The sequence below is a fragment of the Thamnophis sirtalis genome, unplaced genomic scaffold (genome assembly GCF_051295495.1).
Source record: "Thamnophis sirtalis isolate CommonGarterSnake01/CBP01778 unplaced genomic scaffold, rThaSir2_p1.2 scaffold_5, whole genome shotgun sequence".
Lineage (NCBI taxonomy): Eukaryota > Metazoa > Chordata > Lepidosauria > Squamata > Natricidae > Thamnophis > Thamnophis sirtalis.
Genome location: NW_028261385.1, coordinates 63693616 through 63720080, shown reverse-complemented (window position 1 = coordinate 63720080; position 26465 = coordinate 63693616). Strand labels below are relative to the sequence as shown.

Genomic DNA, 26465 nt, shown 5'->3' with positions numbered 1-26465 from the left:
AACAATCACTCCTCACAAGGAGATCGCAAGACTAGTCTCCAGTGGGTTTTAAGAACTAGGAGACAAGAGAACAGCCATCTTGCTCAAACTGTGGTAGGCACAGTTAAAAGGATACTAAGTTTACCTACTTCTCTTTCTAATCACATTTGGAAATTCTTGTTAACTCCTTCTCACCTATTAGATATCTTTGGTTGGATCAATAAATCTGAAAAAAAAAACAAGTTGAGTCTGGCTTCAGTTCTTAAATAAAGTTTAACTACAAGCTTTAGAACTTTTAAAAAATTGAAATAAAGTTAAACAATAAAAAGTTAAGATTTTTTTACTTGGGAAAGTTATAAGCAGATTAAGGGTCCAGAAAAATTTGAAATGAGCTTTTGAAATTAATTACAAGTAATCCTTCACATGTTCAAGTTTTTAATTTTTCTAGAGATAAGCACTTTTAACAATTGGACACTAGACAGAATTAAATATTTCAAGAATACATAAATTTGATTAGCAAACTCTAGAATGACACAAAATATTTTAACATTGGAAAGGGTACTTGTGAGAAATAGATCAGAAGTTAATATCACCTACATCAACAGCAGTGTTTGTTTCTATGGATAGATTATGTCCAAAAGATCTGGAAAGAAACAGCAGAAGAGGAACAAATTTCATCCAATAAGACAGAGACAGTTGACACTGAAAGTAGATCCCAGTAATAGACAACTAGATGATATGAAAAAAGATTATCTTATTGGACAGATAAAAGAAATTGGTTGATGTTTTAAAAATTCAAAGAGAATTACAAATAATAAATCAAGAAAGTGACCTCGATTTACAAAGGAGTTTTGTTAAAGCTTGGATGAATCTTGTGTTAACACTAAGCAAATATAAATTGGCCTTTTCCAGAGCCTGATTTGATGCCCTCCCACCAGCTCTACTGGTGACAAAAATTTCATGAGATTACCTATTCATAGAGATTTTGCCCTTGTGGATCAAAGGTGGTAGAAACTCTCACCTATGTTTTCATAAAGTCTCCTTTCTATGATACCTCAAGATGTGATATGACTGCCCCAATCATTTCCAAACAGGAGGGCCATACAGATACATTTTATGTTTATTATCTTTGAAGGGATGCCAACTCTACACACACATATCAGTAGCCAAATATTTTCACCAAGATATACAACTGCACAATTTTCTTAATTAGATATATTTTTATTGTCCTATTATTTTTCCCTTCCCCAATAATAATTGCTGTGTTAAATTATTTCTCTTTTTACTATACTTTTCTATTGTAAAGGCTGGTCAAAGGCTGGTAATAAAGATCTGAATTTGAAATTTCTAGCAATCCTTAATGCATTTTTGCCAACACCAGGACTGAAATGATGATGTTTTATGGATTTGTTTATAGATATGAGATGGAATGAAGATATAATTGGTTGTAAATTAAAAGGTGAAAAGTTATTAAATTGTTTATACTTGTATTGAAGTTTGAAAGTCACTTCTTTATATTATATTTATATTTTCTCTTTATTGCAGTCTTTTTCTTTTCTTTCATCTATTTTTTTCCTTTTCCTTCAAACTTTTAAACTTCTACTTTGTATTAGTTTTTACTATTGCAATTATAATCTTTAATAAATATTTTTAAATGCTCATAGAAGTTACATTCCATGTTATTTAATGCATTTTTTCTAAAATTATTACTCTTTTGGAGAAAGGGTCTCTCCATATAATCTGGTCTGGGAGGAATATACTATCACTAGTGCCATTAAAAGGCAATCAACATCTGGTCTGACTTGATCTTTTATCTTGGATTATTTGCCTGATAAATTCACACAGTACTAAGAGATCACATTATTTAAAAAATAAGTAGTTACATTTATACCAGGAAATTTAGATTGCTATATGAAAAATATTACAATTACAATAGCAAAATATGGAGAAGCAGTGAAGTCTAAAGTTAGGCCACATATAATATGAAAACTGATTTAATTTTCATATTGTAATTGTTCATTGAACATCTTAGTGGATACCACAAAAAAATCATATTAGATTTTCAAGGTTTTGAATAAATACTAGTCCACAAGAGGGCAAAAATGAAACTATTTGTTTAGCAAATCTATTTTTATCCAAGAGATGGCAGTGGCAGATCAATCATCTGTATATAACAAAAACCAGAGGAAGAAATGTAAACTTAGGGCAACCCCTCCACAAAATACATTGCTAGTAAGATGTTAATATTGGTCCAAAGAGTAGTTGTGTTATGATCACTCTTATTTTTAGATTCTCAAATTCCAGTTTAAAAGTCTAACACATAAAAGGTCTTTATTCTAAAGCTGTTAATGAAAAATTAGAAAATATTTATTAAAGAGCTAAGCCAATAGAGAGAAACATGGCAAATGGATACCTGCTAGATGACTTTAGACCAGTGTTTTTCAACCTTTTCTGTGCAAAGGCACACTTTTTTTCATGAAAAACATCACGAGGCACACCACCATTAGAAAATGTTTAAAAAAATTAACTCTGTGCCTATATTGACTATATAGTGGGTGTTTTTCCCACGGCACACCTTATACTATGTCACGGCACACTAGTGTGCCGCGGCACAGTGGTTGAAAAACACTGCTTTAGACCACTCACTGTCTCAACTGAAAAGAATTGTCATGAGAATCTTGGAGGGACTAGTAAGTATACTGCTTTGAGTTCATGGGCAAAGGCAAAATATAAATCTAGCAGTTGAATTCACCTTTCATTAACTTACCTACATATATTTGTAGCAGACTTTTAGGAAAAAGACTCCTCACCTAAAACCTGACAATATACCCTGAATTTGGGTATTGCTTACTTTGCTCTGAATTGAGCATTACATGCTTTATCTCATATAAAAAAATAGCTGTCATTTAAATACCATGCATGAACATTCCCAATTTCCACATTTTGGATTTCCTTCCATAGCAAAGCATCTGCCAGGCTTTAAAAGGGACAATCATTCCTGCAGGTAGGACAGGTTCAAAATTTAGCAATAAACTGCACTGTAAAATGAAGATTTGAACCTAGACCTTTAGAGCTCTAATCCAGCAACTTAATCTAGATATTCTTATCATGAGATCAAAGCCTCACTCTTATTCCTGATAATAGATGGCTTGATTTTCATTTACAAAGATGATGAAAAAAAATGCCCCATTTATTCAGGCCTTTTTTCTCTTTGCAACAAACCAAGTCAACTTGGTTCAGAGTCTTGTACTGTACAGTGTATAGGGAAGCTACAATCATAAATAGTTATTAATCATGAGGATTATATACAGTATTAGCACAAACATAAAATAGCAGCTGCTGAACAATGGAAGCAAGTGGATGTTATTACACATATATCTGATTTGCAACCTACTTAGAAGCTTCAGCTTGCACAATTAGGTAAGAGAATGCTAAGAAATATAATATTTAATAGTAAGCAATCTGATTTAATATGATGTGTGCTTGTATCAAAGGCGGGATGAGCGGGGAAACGTCATTGTCTCCTCCCCATACAGTAGTTCTTTTACAGTGGTTCCAAAGCTGAGCAATTTGCTGCTATATATTATTGTGAATAAAGTTACTACAATATGGGATGTGCTGTTCTTCCGCCAGAAAAATCCCATTCATTTATTCAATTAGTCTTACAATTGTGTATGCCACACAATTACAAGTGGCTTATAATGCTAAGATTACAATTATATACAGCCACTTCTAGCCAAAATGCAACAGCATGTATAAACAATTTCTGTCCATCCAAAAAAGTTTAACCAAGTCAATAAAAATCATCCATCAAACTGACTAAGGACAGACTTTGGGGTCAGTTTCCTGATTTAATGCAGGAATGGGAAGGTATTAATAAAGAATATGATACATAAAGGTTTTTAAAATCTTTATAAAATTCTCTTGTATCTCTTATTCTATTATATTCAAGGCACAGTTAAAATTTAAGATATTAAATCATATTTGCTGATGCTAAACAGCATATGGTCAGTATCTAGATGTGGGGTCTCACAATGATACTAAACAATTCTTCCATGTGATATTTGCCAGGAGTGGTACATTGGTGGTTCAGCAACAATTTTCACAACAAAAATGTAAGGTTTCTGCTTCCTCCTACATCCTCCTCCTCTCTCATATTTATTTGGCACAAAGAGCTAGCAATAGAAGAGCTGGAGGATGGGGGCTTGAGGGAAAGGACATTTTTAATTACCCATAATATCCCCTAATACTACCCCAGTGAGGCAATCCAAAAGGCAGCAAAACTGAACCATTCAATTCAACTCAAAAGATCCAGGCAAAGAGAAATCAATGGAGAACCTAGTGTATGTGTTGGAATTACGACACAAAATTGCTCACAAGCGGGGTGCCAGAAGTATTAAGATTGCCACTGCGATTGTAAGATATAAAAAAGAAACAAAACTGTGATCATAAATTGCATCTGCCTTTGAGTTTTTTGACACGCACACCCATCAAGATTTCAGGAAGGGGAACACTAGCATTTCCCTCTGGTCTTAGATACAGGTAGTCCTCAACCTACGGCCACAATTGAGCGCAAAATTTATGTTGTTAAGGGAGAAATTTGTTGAGTTTTGCCCCATTTTACAACTTTTCTAGCCACCTTTAAGTGAATCACTGTACTTAAATTGTAACATGGTTGTTAATTGAATTAGGTTTCTCCATCGACCTTGCTTGTCAGGTCTCAACATCCCAATGTAAATCACAGGACCAGGGGCATGCTCTAACGGTCATAAGGGTGAAAAAATGGCCATTAAATCACCCTTTTCAGTGTCATCGTAACTTCAAATGGTTACTAAGCGAACTATTATAAGTCAAAACTGCCTGTATTCAGCTTTATATTAACAGAGTTGGAACGGATCTTGCAGGTCATCTAATCCAACCCCCTGCCCAAGCAGGAGACCCTACATCTGCCTCTACCTAGGATTGAACTGACAACCTCATGATTGTGAGGCAAGAGCTCCACCTCTAGGCCACAGCATGAAGACATACAAAACAGAATAGAGTTGGAAGGGACCTCGGAGATCTTCTAGTCCAACCCCCTGCTTAAGCAGGAAACCCTACACCACTTCAGACAAATGGTTATCCAACATCTTCCTAAAAATGAAGCATTTCTTTTAGCAGAGGACGCCGAGTTCCACCTCAGCCGGCCTTTCCAACCATCGCGGTACCAAAAATGAACAGCCGGGCAGGGAGCATGAGCAGGATGACGCTGTAAAGACGCTACGAGGCCTTTGTACGAGGCTCTTTTCTGGAAGCGAAGCGCGCTTCATTCCGCCCAGTGGCGGGAAAGCACCATCCGCAGCATTTCTTTCCCGCGCGCTACCATTCCGATAGCGCCTGCGCGAGAGGCGCAAAACTCCTTTCTAAGTCCTGCACTGGAGGAAGTCGCGGGCACGCGGACTTGAGGGGCCGGGGAGGGTGATGGAAGTCTAAGCAGCCCGGCAAATTATGACCTTTCCTACATCCTTCATCTTAGCCATTAATGTGCCACTATCTTTTTTCTCAAAAGAGTTTTCCCGCCATTCCTCTTAAGGGAAGCGCGCTATCACAACTACCCTCCTCTCCATCCCTTCTTATGCAAGCCCAGTTCCCATCCTCCCAGGTGGGGAAAAAACACAAGGCTGGAAGTCCTTTCACGGGCTCCTTATTTTTCGGAGGCTCGCTGACGCTCGGGTCTAGCGCCTGGAGAATGCAGGGACAGGCCGGCGTGGAAATCTTTGCATCATGAGTCTGCGTGGAATAAGTTACCCCGCCCCCCGGTAGGAGAGGAGAAACGCAACGGGAAGGGAAATCTAGAGGAGGAAAAATGCGAATTCTAGAGGGGGAGGAAGAGGGAAGTCTTCTGAATGAATTGCTACCAGGATTCCGCGGTAGGGGGGCAATCGGGGTTACTAATGGGAATTCCGCTCAGGAGGGCGTTGAGCACATGTTCCCGGGGGCGGGGGGATCCACGCAGTCGCTGGAAGCCGAAAGCTATTCAATCAATTGAGCTCACGCCAATCACATTGCGGGCGATCAATATTTACTCGAACCAGTCAGAAAACGCATGGATGTCACAATCCAAGGACCGTTTGCCGAAACGCAAGGACATGCAAAGCGCAGCTCCACGCGCGCGTTTCGTCCCCGTTAAACAAAGTGGGGTTCCCCCCCCCCCTTCTGAATCGCCCGTGGCAGACTTCACCGCTGCTGCCTTTTTGTCGTCCTTTCGTTATTTCCATGAAGGCTTTTGCCTCAACCGAGATCTTAACCCAAGCGCTCCGCAGTCACTTTATTGCTGCCCCTGCCAAGTCGCTCCCGCTCGCCCGCAACTCACCGAGGGTTGCCACCCGCCCAACTTTCAAACCTTCCTTGAGGGGGGAGATTCGGAGAGGCCGCGAACGGCAGCCTGTGCGGCCAATGGCCGCTGGGTGAGGATGTTGCTCCTCCCGGTGGCTTCCTGGAGCCAATCTAAGGCGCAGAAGGTGGGATTTCCTCGCCGTGCGCGGCCTTTTAACCCCTTGAGCCCTTCCGAGACTAGGTGGGAGGGGAGGCTGACTAAAGGATGGGAAAGTCATCGTTTGGAGGTAGAATGTCAGCCTGAAATTCTAGGCTAACGATTGCTGAAAATAGACTCTTAATACAATCATGAGTAGCGAAGCTCGTGGCTGCAATACAGAACGTTCTCCTTTTAACTCTTTTGCTTACTTTTCCATTCTCCCCACCCTGCTGGTTTTAAAAAAAAATATTTTCGTCAAGCATGAATTAGACAACAGATATAAGTATAAACACGATTAGGAATACATGAAACGAATATGAATACAAGGGAATATTACAGTGGTGGGTTCCGGATCCCATTCCAACCGTACTGGTTGGAAAAGGCCCGGCGGTGTCCACATGGATGCACGCAGCACACGCACATGTGCACAGTGCGTGCATGCGTCTTAGCACCTCCGCAAGCCTCTGTGATGCTCCAGCTGCTCTGCCGAGTGTCACGCAGGTGCTTTATGCGCGTGCGCGGAAGCCTTAAAAGGCAAGTAAGGAACTCGGGTGGGCTCCGGAGCACAATAACGGAACGGTATCCGGTGCTCTGGGCAGGCTCCGGTACACCTGTACCGGGGCGTATCACTTGCAACCCACCACAGGACAGGGACGATAGGCATATTGGTGCGCTTATGTATGCCCCTTAAAAACCTCTTAGGAATGGAGTGAGATCGACAGTAGATTGTCTAAGGTTAAAGTTTTGGGGGTTTGGGGAAGAAACCACAGTGTCAAGTAGGATATTCCAGGCATTGACCACTCTGTTACTGAAATCGTATATTCTGCAATCAAGTTTGGAGCAGTTTACCTTAAGTTTGTATCTATTGTGTGATGGTGTGTTGTTGTGATTAAAGCTGAAGTATTTATTGACAGGGAGGACATTGTAGCATATAATTTTATGTACTACGTTTAGGTCAGATTGAAGATGGTGAAGTTCTAAGTTGTCTAAGCCCAAAATTTCAAGTATGGTGGCATAAGGTATTCAGTTGCGAGCAGAGGCGTGGAGGACTCTTCTCGTGAAATATCTCTGGAGTCATTCGATTGTATTAATGTCTGATATGCAAAGAAAATGTCTGTTGCAATGCCATGGCTCATGAACAGATTAGATTTTAAATTAGGTCCTTTTTATCAGACAGACAAACAAATTTGAAAGCATTTGTTTGTTTATCAAATTTAGACAGCGGGCTTTCTCTATCCAAGTGACCCTGGGTGACTGTCAATGAATAGATCATGTCTGTTGACAAGTATGAATCTGACTGACAATCTAACCATAAAACTAATCATACACATCCAAGATGACAATCCGCAAGCAGTTTGGCCAAAGACACAAAGCAACAAGGATGCTATAATGTTAGCACCTTAAGTGCAAGGAGACAGACACATTACATTATATTATATTGTTTACATTACAATATAATGTAAACCCAAAGGAAGCATGGAGAGATGTTGCAAAAAACTGCCCGCTTTATAAAGGTAAAGGTTCACCTCGCACATATGTACTAGTCGTTCCCAACTCTAGGGGGCGGTGCTCATCTCCTTTTCAGGCCGAAGAGCCAGCGCTGTCCGAAGAAGTCTCCATGGTCACGTGGCCGGCATGACTAAACGCCGAAGGCGCACAGAACGCTGTTACCTTCCCACTAAAGGTGGTCTCTATTTTTCTACTTACATTTTTTACATGCTTTCAAGCTGCTAGGTTAGCAGAAGCTGGGAAAAGTAACGGGAGCTCACTTATTACGCTGTGCTAGGGATTCGAACAGCCAAACTGCTGACTTTTCTGATCGACAAACTCAGCATCTTAGCCACTGAGCCACCACATTCTACAAGAGACCATATGTAGCAGGGCCACTAGAAATATTTAGACCAGATGGGCAAGTGTGCTTTTGTAAAAGTTATGTCTGGTGTATCCCAGAGCTTCAATTTATAGTGTTTTGTAAGCGATAATCAACACTTTGAATTGGGTCTTGAAGTCTACTGTTAACCAATGCAGGGTTGTTGTTTTTTTGTCTTTTAATAAACTTCTAGAATAGGCAACTGAATGGAGCTGAGTATGTACTGGCCAGATGCCCTTTCTGTCCCCAGTGCAGAGCTCGCAGCAGATAATAACTCATTGTGCCCAGAGAGAGAAATATCTGCCGCTACTTAGGATTGAACTCACAGCCTCCTGATTGTGAGGCGAGAGTTCATTCTCTATGTCACTGCACCAGTCATTGTTAACCAATGCAATGCTGTAAAAAAAATGCTGCTTTTTTCCTGCAGTAGTGAGGTGGGGTTTCCTAGACATAGTTTAGCTCGCTTTATTTCAAACTTGGCAACTTTAAAATAGGTGGACTTCAACTCCCAATGTGCTGCTGGGAAATTCTAGGAATTGAAGTGCATCATAAAGTGCTTCTGTGAGGCCACCAGAACCTCCAAAAATCACATGAGAATGGAGCGTGTTTCATGTGGTTTGCAGAGGCTGCACAAGACCATTCTCTGAAATTGCTTCAGGAAATAAGGTCTTTGTGTGTCTTGAAACAGCCTCCATTAAGCTGCGAGAGCCTGTTAACAGAAGAAGGTGCTGAAGGTGACTAGCGCTCAGTAGATTCTAGGGAATACTGGACCATAGAGGCAAATGTAGCATTCTCAAGGCTCGCATACCTTGGTGAACAGTGCAAGGCAGCCTTGTTGAGTGGAAGCAGTGGAAATAGGGTGGAACTCAGGCCCGGCCTCAATGTTACTGCTGAATACCACTGGTCAGAGTGACCTAGATGAGGCACAAAATTGTTTCTTTTGCTTGGGTATATGTTTGTGCATGTGACACACCAATAAAGAGGCCACTGTTCTGGACTGACAATGTCAATACGTTAATATCCTGTGTGGCAATTTCTCCAACTTCAAGATATCCTCTATGGATGTTCAATGCTCAGAGAAGCCTTAATACTTGGAGATAATCATCACAAATTATTAATTTGGCAGTCAAGTATTGGTTGTGGTTCCATCAGAATTATAAAAAAATATTTTTAAATAATTCATTGCATAACTCAGGTTGTAAAATGTAAAATTGATGTTACTGTTGTGGGGAATGAATGATTCATCATAGATCAAGTGAGAAAATAAGATATTAATTCCAGTGCAGCAGTGTGTACAACTTTTTAATTCCATTTTTCTATTATTTTTCTGATGTAGCAGTTTGCAAGGAAGATTAATTTTTTTCCTCCTGTCAAATTAGACTTAAATGTTCTCCACTTAATGAAGCAGTGAGACGTCTATCAGCTGCACTGCAGGTTTTAATTTCCTTTGTGACAAAACAATAGAGATTCATGTTGCCTTTCAATATCTATTTAATATTGTAAGTGGAATGGACCAGAAACTAGTAGACATTTTTACAGCAGGTAACAAATTTGGCTTTTGGGGAAAGTTATTTTCGTTTAGTTCATTTTTGCCTTGACAAAACACCTAGTTTAAAACTCTGGCTGGCTCTAAATGGCTTGTTCCCATTTTTTCAAATTCCATTGCTATAATATTACAAACATAGGATAAAAATTCCCTTTTGACAGTAAAAGGAATACTGTTGATAAATCAATGAATCTAGCACTTAAAAAAGGATATTGTGCTTTCCTCAATCTTCATATTAAGAAGCTATCTAAATTCTTGGTCATTTCAGATTGATTGTAACTTTGGCCAAACTCAGGGGTGGGGTCCTGCCAGTTCTAACCTCTTCTATAGAAGAGGTTCCACAAATCTACTGTGCCATTTAGAACCAGTTCCAGCTCCCTCCCCTGGCCCGTCTGCACCATGTTTGCCTCGCCTGCCGCTCACTGATTGGCTGGCTCACCAATCGCCCCGCCCGCCTCTAAGAGTCCTATCTAAACCTTAAAGTCTTAAAACTGTCAAGTTTGAACATCCCTGGGTTTTTTTTCTAAAGGGTTAGGGGGTGCAAGGGTCTTGTACCTTGACAGCTTTAAGACTTGCACACTTCAATGCCAGAGTTCCTGAGCCAACATGACTGGAGGAGGAATTCTGGGAGTTGAAGTCCACAAGTCTTAAAGCTGTCAAGTTTGAACATCCCTGGGGTTTTTTTTCTAAAGGGTTACAGGTGCAAGGATCTTGTAACTCGATAGCTTTAAGACTTGCACACTTCAAATGCCAGACTTTCTGAGCCAACATTTTGGTTGCTAAGCAAGAATGTTGTTAAGTGAATTTCACCACATTTTATAAGCTGGCCACGCCCAATCAGTCACATGACTCCCAAGCCACTCCCACTCAGTCACATAGCCACTCCCACAAAACACCTACAGAAGAGGTTCTAAAAAATTTTGAAACCCACCACTGGCCAAACTATACAGTAGGAGAGATGATTTAAATTAGAAAAAGATTCAGAATGTAAGTAAAAAATGAAAATAAAACAAGTAAAAGCTTAAAATACAACTTCTTAATTACCGCGACACTCACCAACAAACATATTTATTTGCTTCCTGATGTCTCCTAAGACAAATGGTTCAGTTCTTAATTTTAGTTTGTGATATCAATTTTGGCAACTTTCTTGCAGAGCAAATGTGCCCTTAAATATATAATTTTCTTAATTTAGAAAAAATAGGCCCCCAAAAGCAGACCAAAAGAGAGAAAAAATTAGTTAATTACAGCGTAATCTCCTTTTGATACACCAGTTGAGGGTTTATTCTTTATGTCACGTTAAATACAGGAATTTATAATTATGGCAGTTTATATCATTTGTGGGATAATGTCATACAAATGATGCAATGGCACCATTTGTGTCATTGGTATAATTATATATCGTTACAGATTGATATGAAATACCTCAGACCAGGGGTGTCAAACTCATGTCATCATGGCAGCATCATGTGAAGTATTGGGGCTTCCCTCCCACCCTTCACTGAACCATGTGTGGGTGTAGCCAGCATGTGACGCATCCAGCCTATGGGCTGGGAGTTTGACAGCCCTGCCTCAGACTGTGAAATTGCTGCTCAGAAGGTCCACTATATTGAAGTCTATAAAATTAAGATTTCCTTGCAATAATTTTCCTTTTTTTCTTGCTATTGCTGTAAACATGAACATTTCCCCCCCCCCCCCAATATTTAATCAGTGTTAACAATGCTGTTAACCTTTCAACTTTTATAAACAGAGTATACATGGACCTCCCCAGAGCTTTTGTGGACTGGACTCAACTGTGAAAATTTAGAATGGGGAAAGTATTACAAAGCCACTTGTGCTACAGTTCTTGGCACACACACTGTTCTACTAACTCTATTTAGACCAGGACTTTACTCTTTATATTATAGGCCTTTTATTGTTATTACTTATGCTAGTTATTAAAAGCAATTAAAGTATGGCATGAATGTGATAATTCAATTATAATCAGCCTCTATTTCAGATTCTCCTCTAAAGTATTATTTACTTGTATTGCAGCTGAGTGCACATCTCGTTGTACAATTAGGGCACCTTAGACTCTCAATGAGGACCACTCTGAAGCGGCCACTTATGTCAAAGGATTTAGCTACATGTTTAGTTTAGTCTTAAAGAAATGTCGTTCCCTAGGTAGGTTTAACAGAGACCAAAGAGTAATACTGAATAGTGTAAAAGATATGAAATATAAATGGGAAAAGTGGTTTCCAAATTAATGCTGAGTGAACTTTGAGCAATCCAATCTACGGAAGCTGCATCCATGACGGGGAAAATGTGTTACAGATAACCATAAATCTAGTGTTCCTGTCTTTGCTTCTACCAGATCATTCCCATGATTTTCTTCATACTACTTGTAAACTTGTTGATAACCTAATTTGTTGTGTCCCTTCTCATTTTGTATTTTTGTGGAGGGGTGTGTGTGTGTGTGTGTGTGTGTGTGTGTGTTTCAATATGTCAATTTGTAGAATGCTTATTGAAGTTGTCCAAACCCCAAAGGTGATGTGCAGGGAGCCAAGAAGACACAGAGAGATTCCCATGGGCATTCTGTTGAGGATTCATCCCTGTCTTATATTGAAGGCATAAATGTTTACACCTAATACACACTTTCATGCACTGTGCTTTGACAGATGTGGGATAAAATCAACTTGAACAAATGAAATTGCCAGTGATGGATTATCATTGGACATATCTGTTTTAATGTAGGGGTGGGCAAGTTGAAATCCCTTTTGCAGACATTGATGGACTGAAAATTGACAGGATAATTGCTTCCCATTTTGAAATGTGGAACAGATGAAAAAAACTGTAAGCTGTTATGTATGTATTTCATAGTTAAAAAGCAAACAAAACCTTCAAAGTTACCCCAAATCCTGTTCTACTCACACATCAGATGTTGTCCTTAGCCTCTTCAAAATCTTAGGTTCAGTTCTTGGTCCTGAAAGTTTGCCCACCCTGCTTCAAGATACCACAAGACTATTGCTTGCTATAACCGATTAACACTGCTAATCCATTAGATCTGGTTCTTGAGAATTCAATGAAGAACTCCCTTTATTGTCTAGGCAGCAAAACAATCTCAGTCCAGACTCTGTCAGAATTATAGATCTGTGGCTGCACACCAAAGATTTGTTGCAACTTTGAGATGGCCTCTATGCAGGTCTTTAAAATCCCACCATAAACATTTCATGTTAAACAATGAAGGTCATTACTGTGTTTAAAAAGGTTGTCCAGAATATTGTTTCAGTTAGCCTGTATGAATCAAACAAGATGCAAGCCATTATTTTTAATAAATGTTCCACAAACAAAATACGTAAACAATAAGTTATAATATTTTTATTCATGTTAGAATTTCTATCAGTGTTTGAACATTAATGTTTAGAGAGTTTGTACAAATTTTCATTTATGATTTAAAATTGAGAACCACACTAGATCACAAAATGGTAACCCTAAAACAGTTCAGAATGACAGGCAATATTCCACACTCTCCTTAATACTGTTGACCTTGATTTTGTTTGCAAATGGGATATCTTGAAAAATGTGCATTGTATTTTATGTCTCAGTATTGTTCCAAAACATAATGGTATTGTCACATATAAACTCTTTTAAAAATATAATTCTGTCAAAAGAATTGAGGACTACTATGTACACTACAAAAATAAATTTTCATATAAATAAATTATATGGCATACTTTTATCTTTGTAACTGAAATACAAACCCATTCCTGCTAAAAACAGGCAATGAGAACCAGTCTGAATATTTTTTCCTTTCGACTTCTCACTCTAAAAAAACCCCTACTGAATGAGTTCTTAATGTAAATGTTATATACTCTCTTCCTATTTAACATTAGTAAGCATTCTATACAAATAAAGATTTCAATTAAAAAGTAAAAACATAGCTGTAATAGTGTTTTCAATAGAAATAAAATCCCTGCATTTTGTTTGTTATAAACTGGCATGACAAATACTGTAAGAAAACATTCTTATGATACAAAAATATAAATATCAACAATTTATCATTTAAAAACATAGAAGAGCTGATCACTGAAATCTTTTGCCAATGTGACAAGAGAAAATGGTTATACTATGCCCTAAGGAGTAGGCAATCTCACAAAATAAAAAGGCAAAAATATCTCTCTGACACACAAACACACACACCGAGGAAAGTTAAGGTGAGGACTACTGAAAACTACATTCTTGTACTTGCTCACTTTCTCCCTCTTTCTTAAAAAATAACACAAAGCAAATAAGCAACTGTCATAACTTCTGAGTCACCAGTACCTGACAGAGAATATAAGCTTACAATTGGTATCAACTTTGCAAGATTGTTTCTCTTTATAATTATCTAACTTTACCATAATTTAGATGCTTCTGTTGCCAAATAGCCATACAGAGTGAGATTTCCTGCCTTTCGCACCACTGAAACAATGAGCTACCCAGTTGCTCTTCAGAAAATTCAGATTAGACAGATAACCACAACCATTTTGCCTCAATGTATTTCTAATGTTGGAGCTGAAAGGGCCATGCTGGTTAATGTATTATAATGACAGATATATAACAGGGATAAATGAAAAACTGAGCAAAAGACAGGTATTGCTCTATTTAAACAGTGACTAAATAGGGAGATTAATTACGGAAATAATCATATCAGGTCCACGCAATACAGTTACCAAGGTTTGTCTGTATGACACTGCTTCTTACTAAAGTTAAGTCAAACTGAATTTAGATATTGGTTGATGCAAAATCGCTTAAATATATGAGGTTTTTTTTAGACATAGCTGCTCTTAGCTAATTTGGTAAAATCAATTGCACCAGAACTTATCAAATATCTGATGAGTGCTGATGGATAAGCACAAGTCTCAAATTTAATATGCATTGTATAAAAGCATTAGCTTTCACTCACTGAGGTTTGTTCAGAAGCGTATTTGCTGAGCTATGCACCAGCAAGAAACTGTTTCAAATGCTATCAGAGTGTATTTTATCACTGTGCATATAATCCTGCTTTAACTCAAATTATATGTAGATCTGTTTGCATGTTGTCTCTCATGCTCCTCAAAGTTTTGTTGAAAAGGAGAATTCTCTTAATGGTGGATGATGATGTTGTAAGGGCAGCTCATGCAACGTGTGGAAGAAACACAGGAATTCCTCTTTTCATGAGATCAGGACACAGCAGAGAAAATTAACCTCATCCCCCCCCCCCCTTCACTCTGAGACATGAAAGCCATAAAATACTTTCTTGCTGAGATGTGTATAATATGGCAACTTTTCATTATTACAAATTTGAAAAATACTGTTCTTTATTTAAACATCTAAATGATCAATACTTAAGATGTATTTCTCAGCCTGGTATCTTTCTGATTAAAAGGCCTATAACACCAGGGTTGCCAGCCTGGAGAAGACACTATTAAAAGGGACACGTTTTCAGATCTGATAACCTGAATGGAAATGTTCTTTTGACTAACTTGAGGGTTTCATAAAATGTTGGAACAAAAAAGATTAAATTCATCAGTTGTGTTGCATATTGCAGCCATGACCATCTATGAACATGATGATGAAGTGCAGTTCTAAAACACACCAAACTTTTTACCATTTAGCTTTCAGCATCTCATCTCATCTCAGGACAAGAGGCTATTTTATTCTCACTGGAGATATAGCCACAGTGCAGTCAGCAGAGGCAGTTTCTGCAGTTTGCTCATGGCCAAGTACAACACATCAGAAGCCTAGAACCTACAAATGCTACCTCCCAATCATTCCACTCCTATTTTTTGTGTGTGATGGTATTAATAATTGTTAAACTCCATATTATTACTGGTGGTTTGTCACAGAGCCAGTTGTTTAGACTGAATGTGGAATTTTGTTAATTAATTATTATTGACTAATTGCAATCTTACAAACATTTGCTCACCCATGAAACCTTGCATTAATGCTGGTTGAACTGAAAAGTACAAATTCGTAGTGTTAGCCAGCACTGGTAGGTTATTAAAGGCAAAAGGGATTATACAACATATAATTTTCTGGCCAAAGCTCTTACATGTGAGCCATTCATTAGATATGTGAATTATAGGTAAGTCACATACTTTCAGTGCTACATTCATTTCAGCAGGGCATATGTTAGATGTTCACAATAATCTGTTCTCCACAAAACAGTTATAGTACACAAACCACACAGCTATGCCTACTTCAGTCATCAGCGTTAAACACACTGCTCTTCATATCTGCTCATTAAGGAAAAAAACAGAAAAGAAAAATTATCACGCATAGCGTGTTTGAAAGTTAACAGAAGTATTTCATACTACCACAGGGCTGTGATATGAAAATTTTTAAAATAGTTTACCACACATTCTCTCTCTCATACACACACACAAATATATATATATATATATATTTATGAACCTTTACACAAAAATATCCTAATACATTAGCAATATTTGCATAGAATTATACATGTAAATCATACAATATTTAAGCAGCAGCAACAGATGCTGAAATTTATGACTAGTTTAAGCTTAATTGTGGCATAGAAATCAACGTACAGTAAGTACAGAGCACAAACAACAGTCCCCACTCTGTTAAACAGGAGCTTAACACAACTCCAGATTATACTACTTTACACAGTTCCTCTCGTATATTACAGATGTGTACATCTTTTAAATATTTATAGAAATAATTCACAAAATTTTACAATAGTTTACAGTAAAGGGGAATATTTGTCCTGGTGCAGCATTGCCCCTTCCCCCAAATAACTTGAAGTAGTTTCTCTTCAAGCATTTCTGGAAAGACGAGGTCTCCCATCTTTGGCCTCTTCTTTGCTTCAGTTATTTCCCTGTACAAATAAAGACAAAAACGGAGCCCCCCTGTTCACTTAAAGTTCAGCAAAGATAAATAAATCATCTCAGCTAAAGCCATTCAGCAAGGCTGCAATTAAAAGTCACAAGACTCTATGTGTGTGTGTGTGTAAAACACACAAGTTATAAATATGATCTGGACTTTTCTGAGTGCTTTAATGTGGACATAGTAATTTCTAAGAAAAGCAATTTAACCACCTCTGTTGTTTAGTTGTTCCCTTATTAAAATAGGATATTATAATCCCCTCCCCCCCAATATCGTACTGTCATCTTATATTCCATAACTTCCTTCAGTGGCTCCAGGGAAATAGAAAATATTGGTTTGTTTCTCTTCTTTTCAACTAATTTATCAGCGTGTTCAAATGGGGTTAGCTAAATTAATCATCAGTAAAGCCAAAAAGCTTTTTCTTTCTTAATTGACAATCATCCTGACTGCTATCAAGTGAACCCAGAAAACTGAGATATTGTCCCTTAAATTTGAGTCTAGACTCAAGCTCCTTTTCATTTATTGAATTAATTTAATTGCCCATCTCATTTGCATGTCCCCCTATGTTTTAGAAATTCCTTAATACAATAAGAAATTGCTTAAAGCTACAGCAGGCTACAGCAATAGCACTTAGATTTACATACCGCTTCATGCTTTACAGCGCTCTCTAAGCGGTTTACAGAGTCAGCATATTTCCCTCAATAATCTGGATCCTCATTTTACCAACCTTGGGAGGATGGAAGGCTGAGTCAACCTTGAGTCGGTGAGGATCGAACTCCTGGACGTGAGCTGAATTAACCTGCAATACTGCATTCTAACCATTGCGTCACCATGGCTCAATGCTGAGATGGGTAAGAAGTGCACTGAAAGCAATTATGCATGCTTGATGGTGTGAGTAATGCGACCCACTGGAGATGGAAAGCTTTACCTTAATCTGAGCCCTTGCCATGAGTCCTTTCTTCACATTCAACATCTTGCAGTTCTATGATTTCTATTTTAGAGTTCCTCTTCTCACACCGGACATTAAATGGCACATGAGGATCCTCAAATTGTCCATGCTCGGCTTCATGGTGTCTCTCACAGGCTGGACAGCTTCCTCCGTGAGGATTGTGGCTATGCCCAGCAGGATGTACAGCTACAGTAACTGAAGCTGAAGCAGTCACAGTAGTGATAGGCTGGCAGCATGGCGGCACAGAAGAGCCTGTGGCAGTAAAGGCTGGATTTCTGATGTTCTGAGAACGAGTTCTCTGACCAGAGCAATCCCTGTTACTAGAACAGGAATGCCCCTTAGTAAAAGTTTCAAAGGCATCTCTACGTGGCCGGTAAGGGGGTGGTTGAAGTCCTTCCCTTGGTTCTCTTTTCAATTTCTTGCTTTTATGCCAAGTTTGTTGGGTCCCACGGTCTTGATTAGATTGTAGCTTTGGGCTTGATGGATAATAGCTTGCTTCTGGTTGGATCACCTGGGGAAAAAAGGCAGAGAAACTTTTAAGCAATAATGTGGAACCGAACTTTTTTTAACTGGTTCATAAAACAGTTTTTTTTGCATTAATTAAATGTACTTTGCCACAGCTAAGTTACTTAGAAGCCTACATTTATTGTTGCTCTATAGCTCTTTTACTTCATAACAAGCAACAAAGAGCATCATTGCAGCAAAACAAAAGATCAGTGCCTGCATCTACAAAATCACTTTCCACAATCTTATTCAAGTGTATTCTCGTTAATCCATTTAAGTAGTTTCTCCTTTTGCAAAAAAGTGGAATGGAAATTTTCTCGTGTGATTCCATAAGCAAACACTTTTGGTTTTTGGCAAGAGATAGAGTTCAAGTAGAAAATATTACTGGGATGGCACATTTAACTGATAAAACCTCAAAACATTGAGAGTACAGCATCTTTTTAAATCAAACACTTTTGATCCAGAAGTGTACCTCTGCTCAGGGGCATCCACAGGTGGGGTCAGCAATATCAAAATGACTGGCACAGTCAGACAATCAAACTTTTTAATGTATGTCTTTCTCATGTAAACAGGACGGGCCTTCAATTGCCCAGTCATGCCTGCCATTTTGATCCTGTTGATTTCCCCCTCACCACCATGGATGCCCCTGACTCTACTTGTTTTTTATAGCTCTAATTACCCTATTTTTCAGAGTATGACACACCTTTTTCCCTCAAAAAAGAGGCTGAAAATCTGAGTGCGTCTTATACACTGAGGCATTTTTTGCCTCCCGAAACCCCGCCCCTTCACCAAAATGGCCATGCATAACCTTTAGGAGGCTTCCAGAGTACTCCTGGGGACTGGGGAGGGCAGAAATTAGTGAAAAATTGGTCATTTTTTGCTCAATTCCCCCCCCCCCGCGCGCAGCATTCTATAAGCCTCCTAAAAGCTATGCATGCCCTTTTTTTGACAAAAAACGGGCCCATTTTTGGGAGGTTTTTTTATTTGCCTCTTCAAAATCTTGGTGTGTCTTATACTCCAAAAAATACGGTACCTATTCTTCATCTTGGAAGCAGCACTGGAAGCGAAGCAGAAGAAAAGAATCTCCTTTTACCTCCTACTTTAGCTTGTTCAAAGATAAATATGAATTGGACATGGTTTGGAAAAAATACTTTGATAAATATTCATCACTTTTGTCAACTTATATCCAGCTAGAATGTTTTTCTTTTTGTTCCTGCCCGCTTACATTCAAAGGCTGCTTAATGCTGATGAAAGAGAACCTGGCAAAACTCAACTGCTTACTTGGAAATTCTCTCAACCAAACTATACCAATTCACTTCTCTATTCAAATCTCTGTGTCAGAAAAAAAATATACAGATTAAACCCACCTATATTTATTTAGCAGTGGACAGATTCTAGCATCTTTTTTTCATAACTTCAGTTGAATTTTGTAATAAGTAGAGTTTTAAAAATACAATTAAAGGACCGATGAAAATAGATTTATTACCCCTTTTTTGTGTTCTGAAGATGAGATTATGAACACATGCCTTACTCATTAATCATCTCCTTCACTTACAAACAATTACTCTTTTCTGTACACTTATAGTCACATGGAATTTCTAAACAGGTATTATCTAACAATATCCCTTGTTCAAAGAATTATAATTTAGTATTTTTAACTGGTCATTTTCTATTTTAATTTATTATAAATCTTCTTTCCTGAAATGAACTGATTCAGGATTATTTTTAACAATAAGAATGTGGGAATGTACTATAAATTAAATATCAAATGGGATTTCTGTTACTTACTGTGGATTTGGCAAACACTGGATTTTCAGTTGCTTCAACAATGATTTGATGGGCTGGGGCCCCAGTTCTCTGGGGGCCCTCATACTGATGTAGTTCCTCACTGATTCCTGATACTGTTGTCTGAGAACTATATTCTGAATCGGATGTATCTGAGCCATTTTGACCATGAGTTGGTGGAACAGCAAACCTCACAATGTTTGGGGGAGGTTCAGAAGAAGGGGTAGGTAGTCTGCTCCTTCCATCAGCTGGAGAAACCTGAGGATAACATTTTTAAAGCTTCAATGAAAGCCTTAGGCATTTTCTCAAGATTGGAGAAATACCCACCATTAGTCTTTAAAGAACTACAGACAAATTGTGTTCATTTTCCACTAACAATCCTTGATGAACAGTGCAGGAACGTAAATATATTAAGATTTAATATACTGTTATTTAAACTTACTGCACATGATACATGGGTTGCTGCTGTTATGAACTAAAAGGGCTCCAATTATTTCATATCTCCAAATATTGTTACCCCACACACTTTTGTGACAATCTGTAGCATAATTCTTTTCATTGAAGCATCTTCCACATTACTTATCTTTACATTCCCCCCCCCCTTGTTCATTTTACTGAAAGATCAACTGATCAATCTTCTAATATTGTTTTCATACAGGACTTATTCTCTCCTTATATTTTTCCACATTCACTCTTGTTTCCTTCCCTTCTTTCCTTTTCTCCCGTCATTCACTAATTTTTCCATAATCCCTCAGTATACTGTATGAACCTGCTACTTGGTAGGATACAAAAAATACGCAGATTTGGAAGGTAAGCAGAAGTTTAGGTTCCTAAGCTAATACAATAGTATAAGTATGTTTGGGGTAAAACTGGCCATTGATTGCACTTGTGGCATTGTGATCAAAATATATCAGAATTGACCTAAACTGTCTTTGCCATTAGTAGGGGTGAATAACTATGTAAAAGCCTCAATTGACTAAAGCTATAAAAGGAAGTGAAAGTCAGTATTTATGGATCCATATGGCATGTGAAAGATTGTGTTGGAGGGAGGGAGGGAGGGAGGGAGGGAGGGAGGGAGGGAAAATATATGAAACAAAGAAAAGAAATAATTTGAATAAGAGTGGTCTTATCTTTTAGACTTGAGCTGATGAATACATGTATGACAATGAAGGTGTGGGTTCGGTTATGAAAAAAGGACTAAAATAAGTGTCAAAAAGTATGAATTGCTACCACATAATGATTCTGGGGAAGTATGAAAAAAGGAATTCAGAGATTGGGGATCTTCATTGTAACATTCTAATGAACAATAACAATAAAACAACAGAAGATGAATTGTGAAGAAATTCTGAAAGAATGGGATTTGAGGGGGAAGTTTGTTCTGTGGATGTCATTAATTGATGGAAGGGAATGAGACAAGATATATTTTTTTTAAATGGTTATTAAAGCATTAAAAGACCTAAGAATGATGATTCTTCCATGAGTACATACATTTTTTTTAAAAAAAATCTGCTATTTAGTTTAATTTGTGTTTAGAGGAATCTCCTCTATGAATACTGCATGCAGTACATTATTTTTCAAGCAGGCATACTATTATCCCAGCAGCTGTCTTCTGGGTCTGCAACTGATCAAACCTGATGTCATCATCTGGGTTTCTCTTGCCCCCCCCCCCCAAAAAAAAATTTCAGGAGAAAGGGGAAAAAGTGAAGATGGCAGTAACAGACCTGCCTAAGAGGTAGCTGCAAGTATTGGAATGAAGTCAACCCTGATTAACAGCAATCAATTGGGGCCACTAGCTATGATGTATAGAGGGCTTTAATATATTTTAATATATTTTTATGTTTTGCAAAATTTTGTATTATATGCCTTTTCTCCTTCTTTCCAGTGTTCTGTTTTGGAAAAAGAGGCACACAATTGGAAGATAACAATAGTTAGGCCATAAAATAACACTTCTGATATCCAATCACAAATTGTTGATAAAAATTCAACTTCAGAATCTACTTTTCTACATCAGAAAAGTTAGATCTGTAAAACAAATTAAGTTTTGGATTTTGAATTATGTTATCAAAGTACCAAATATTATAAAGCAATATACTTTAAAATGGTAAAAGCACAAAATATGTATAATTATAACGGAACTTCGGGGGGGAGGAGGGAGATGGACAATTTCTATAATGCGCATAATACTGACCTCAGGATATGGTCCAAATAGAGAAAGAAGAACAGGAAGCAACACCAATCCATTCAAAGCGCCTAAGATAGTTAAAATTGCCAAAACAGCAAAGAAGTACCTGAAACATTTTAAGATATAAACGGTTACAATCAGAAAGCATGTTCAGTACTAAACACAGAAAACAAAACAGATAATATACTTTCATTAAATATTCAAGCAAACATGCTAATATAGTGTTCATTTTTTTTCTATTTAATGAATAAACTCAGCATGCAATATTGTTTTCTTTTTTTACCTTTTGGATTAGAGAGCTCTACATTCCACAACCAAAGTGTTAGTTCAAAAAAGGAAAGAAAAAAAAGTTTGTTAATTTGCCAGAATCTTGCAGCATGTAATGTTATTTATGAACGTGTTACACAAACACAAAAATATGGAATGCAAACTGAATGACTGAAAGGATTGAAAGCACAAATACAATGAAAGAGGCCCTCCATTAGTGAAAATCCAGCAGAAGCAAACAAATGAAGTGAAGGGTGTAGAATTTAAACAATTTAGCCTAGAAGGAGAAAGAAGTCCACTTCTCCCAGCAACTAATCCAGTGTGAAATGCTCCTGCATCTAACAGCAGAATCTCTAATTAAATCTCTAGTGTATCAGGTAAGGCTTTCCCTTGCCATTCATTAATCATAACTTTCCGCCTTGAATTCTGTGAGCTCCACTTTTACCAAATAGCTCAAATTGCAACCTTTTTTAAACACAGGAACCCGCTTTTGCAAAGAAAATGCAAGCCATTCTGTGGTAAGCCAGAGCATTGTATTGCATAAGAGCCCTCTACAATAGCCAAGCTACATTGCAGGCTAATCTTTTGTTGAACAATTTAGCATCTCTGAACGCTCTTGTTTTGTGTCACCCAATTCAAACATAAAGGCTGAAGGACTATGGAAGAAGAGGAGAGTGCACAAGTGCTTGTCCTTTCCCACCATTGAGGGCTAAGGTCTGGCATCCTTCATGAATAACATGGCAAACCTGCCAGCCAAGAGGAAAGCTGGGCTAGAAAATATCCAGCATGGGGAAAAGTGGGGATGGGATAGGGAGCAGGAAAAAGAGAGAGAGGGAGAGAGGAACCAGGGAGAAATAGGCTAAACCCAAAGATGCATTTTATGGTGCAGATTTTAGACAACTGTTTGAAGGTGAAAGGAACAGAAGGGGGAGATGAGTCAACTCTTTTGCTCACTATAGTTTTGCTCACTATGTGGCCTAAACGGGGGGGGGGGGGACTACAGCTATCCTCCTGTTATGGAAGTATTACATTTGGAAGTTTCTGGTCTGCATTAGTGGAGGGGAAAAATAAGCAACCAATTTCCTGCACTATAAATGAACACAACTTTATACTAGAATTTATACACAACTTCATATAAGACTTGCCGGAGTCAATTGCATCTCATCAATCTTGCTCTAGAATAAACAGGCTGATTACAGATCTGACCACTGAGTGTATAAAACCTCTACCCAGATGTGCTGTTGAGTTTAAAATCTATTCCTTGAGGGAATATTGCAGCCTTTCTTGGGTCTTGAAACAATGCCCAAGCTTTGCTTATTTACTTTCCATCCATCTTCAAAAGAGACACAAAGAGAGAGAGAGAGAGAGAAAATAAACTAAATCCAGGTTGTGCTAGAAAATAATAAAAGCCAAGCTCAATTTTAAGACACTAAAAATAATTATTTGAAAAAAGTACTTTGAAAAGAGTGGTGAAAAAGTATTCTTGAAAAGAGTGGTGTTCTGTTCTCACAGCAAAATATGAACAGAAACCCCACTGGTATAAATGACTAGTAATCTCTTGCCTGAAGTAAAGAATAATATGGCAATGCCCTTCCTTCCATAGGTAGAAGCTATTAGCAGGCGATTAATATTTACTCCAACAGGTAAGATAGAAAAGCATCTCTTAGCACAATCCACAGAAGCTGATTAGCAATTGGAGGTAAGCAGGGGAATGTAAACCATGTGGTGCAGAAACTGCTTTTCAACGTCTTTCTACCACTTACTATTCTGCTCTGCTATTTTCTTCTACCCAGAATAAACACAGTAAGGCTCAGAGTTTTCCAATTGCTGAGGCTGAGCACTCAAAAGCCTAATTACTTCATGATGAAATCACATCTGGAATACCTTATGTAAACACTGAGGAGAGAAATGATGCAGGAATGTAATGAAGAACTGAACAGGGGAGAGAAGTAAGAGGAAGCTTATGGGAAGTTAGGTGTAAACTAGCTTCAAATTTGGAGATATTCAATGTTTAGAGAAATTACATTTCTGTGGTCTTCTTTTGACTTTTACTATGTTTAGCAATGTAATAGTAACAATAGGTTGTTCTCATAATATCTATTCACCTTATTCTATATTTTGTCTGCAATGGTGTTGCTCTTCTGCTCAAAAACTCTACCTAAGAAGCAAATAGGATCTGTTTCCAGCATCCCTCCTGAGAGTTCTCCTAAAGCAAGAATTAGTTTGATTCTTTTGATCTGAGAAATTAATATCCTTAATAAAATCCACCAGCTTCCTTTAGGCTCCAACAGAAAGCCCAATAGGCAGTTTTATGGATTTTACAAGGCATCCCGTAGTCCTGCTGACTTAACATTCATTTCCAATTTTCTTTTTTAGTTTTGGTCAGGAAAAGCTTTTTATAACCTTTAGTTTGGAAAAAGAAGGGAGAGAGAGAAAGGTCCAGGGTGCTTATAGTTTTATAGGTTTCCCAACTCAAAAATATTCTCTATTTAAATTGTTCTAAACAATGTTTTGGTGAAAGGCCATCTCTGGTTAACCACTGGCAGTACATAGTCTTTGAGATTAACTTAATGTTTTATTAAGTAAGAGCCTTGGCTGCCAAAGAGCCTTTCTGAGTTTTTCTCAGCACCTGTAGTGCAAGCAGAGTTTAAAGTAAGTATTAACATAGTACTGTAAAAGTGAAGCCACAAGACTGCAGGCATGTTATGTTATTGCAACAGCAGGTAAATAGAAATGTCCAAGTTCCCAAAACAGAAATAGGCAAAAGAAATTAGGAATTGTGATAAACCACACCCATTAGGGTGGTTGCATCTCTTCCTTTCTCTCTGTGTATATCCTTAACCCAGTTCAATATTGAAATCCCCGAACCCATATTGAGACAGCTCAAAGGTTGCTGGGGAAAAAGGAAGCAAATAATCAGATAGCCCTGTTCAGAAATAAAGGAACAGGAGAAATCTGTTTCCACCCTTTAACAAGATAGGAGACAAAAGAGAGGAAAAAAGTTACAAAGCAAGTTCTACTAACAATATCGCCTACAATTCCTAACTGGATTACAACAAATGGTAATTGTGTTTATTACAACAAAACAACATTTAATAAAAAGCAGGGGCAGGGGTAGTCCTGAACACTTTAATAAACAAGAGGTTATAAAATAAAGTATAGGGAAGGAAAAAAAGTGTATTGTAAATCCTACAATGAAATATTGGGAGTTTTGCTTCTTATGTCCTCTTTGCTTTTTGCCTGAAGAAGAGTTCTGGAGCATTTGAAAGTTTGCACAATTTTTTTGTGTCCAGCCATGTAGTTGGGATTTTATTTCATTGACAAAGTTGGATAAAATTGCCTTTCATTGGTGGAACACTGACATACAATCCAACAGAATGTTGCTTCTCTTATCCACATATCGTATTATTCTATTGCAAGGACATTTGAGTAATCAGATAAGTGATGAGGTTCATTTTGTTCCCATAAAACAAAGGGAAAAGACAAAAATAAGCAAACTCTACCTGACAATAAAGTCAAATTCAGATCCTGCAAGCATTAATACGCCAAGTAGTGTAGACACAGCGCCATCCAACACAGGTGCAAACATGTGTTCTAATGCAAGGATAGTCCTTCGATTTTTGTCTCCTATCGCTGTTAGAAATGCCTGGAAAAAATATATTAATTAGTATGCACAGTTTAAGGATATTTGACTTTCCTCACAGAAATCAATGATGTACAAAATGTAGTAGTTAATTATTTAAGGAATATAAAAGTTCTTCAACCTGCCGTAATTGTACTTTTTGACCATGCCATCTGGGGTTGAAAAACGTGTTACATCACAAATTGTTATACAGCAATATAATGCAGCAAAACATCCTCCAGATAAGACAATCTACTTCTGATGTTATACTCTAGTACTCTAGTATTCATTTGTGAACATTCCTTTTAAGTACTACATATTGCAATTTATTGATAAACAAACACTGACTATTTCATATTCTGTACAACTTTATTTTTTTAATGTTCAGCCAGCTATCC

General features: G+C 37.8%; 2 protein-coding genes across 4 annotated transcripts in view; both read right to left on the bottom strand.

The window, feature by feature from the left end:
• Positions 1–6399, bottom strand: part of FANCC (FA complementation group C) — a 60567-nt gene extending 54168 nt beyond the window's left edge. The window contains exon 1 of the mRNA XM_087715112.1: positions 6332–6399. The gene's annotated coding sequence lies outside the window, so the exon portion shown is untranslated. The remainder of the gene's footprint in view (positions 1–6331) is intronic.
• Positions 6400–13248: 6849 nt separating this feature from the next.
• The window catches only part of PTCH1 (patched 1), a 105245-nt gene continuing 92028 nt past the window's right edge, over positions 13249–26465 (bottom strand). For 2 of the 3 annotated variants that reach the window (XM_014051655.2, XM_014051654.2), the window contains exons 20-24: positions 25949–26091; positions 22185–22284; positions 20000–20254; positions 17687–18218; positions 13249–16750 (exon numbers count right to left, since the gene is read on the bottom strand). In XM_014051655.2, coding sequence (XP_013907130.2) covers positions 17688–18218; positions 20000–20254; positions 22185–22284; positions 25949–26091 — 1029 coding nt within the window. In that variant the 3' untranslated portion in view covers positions 13249–16750; position 17687. Of the gene's footprint in view, positions 16751–17686; positions 18219–19999; positions 20255–22184; positions 22285–22461; positions 22480–25948; positions 26092–26465 lie in introns of those variants that run through there. The other variant, XR_015696707.1, reaches the window with a different exon arrangement.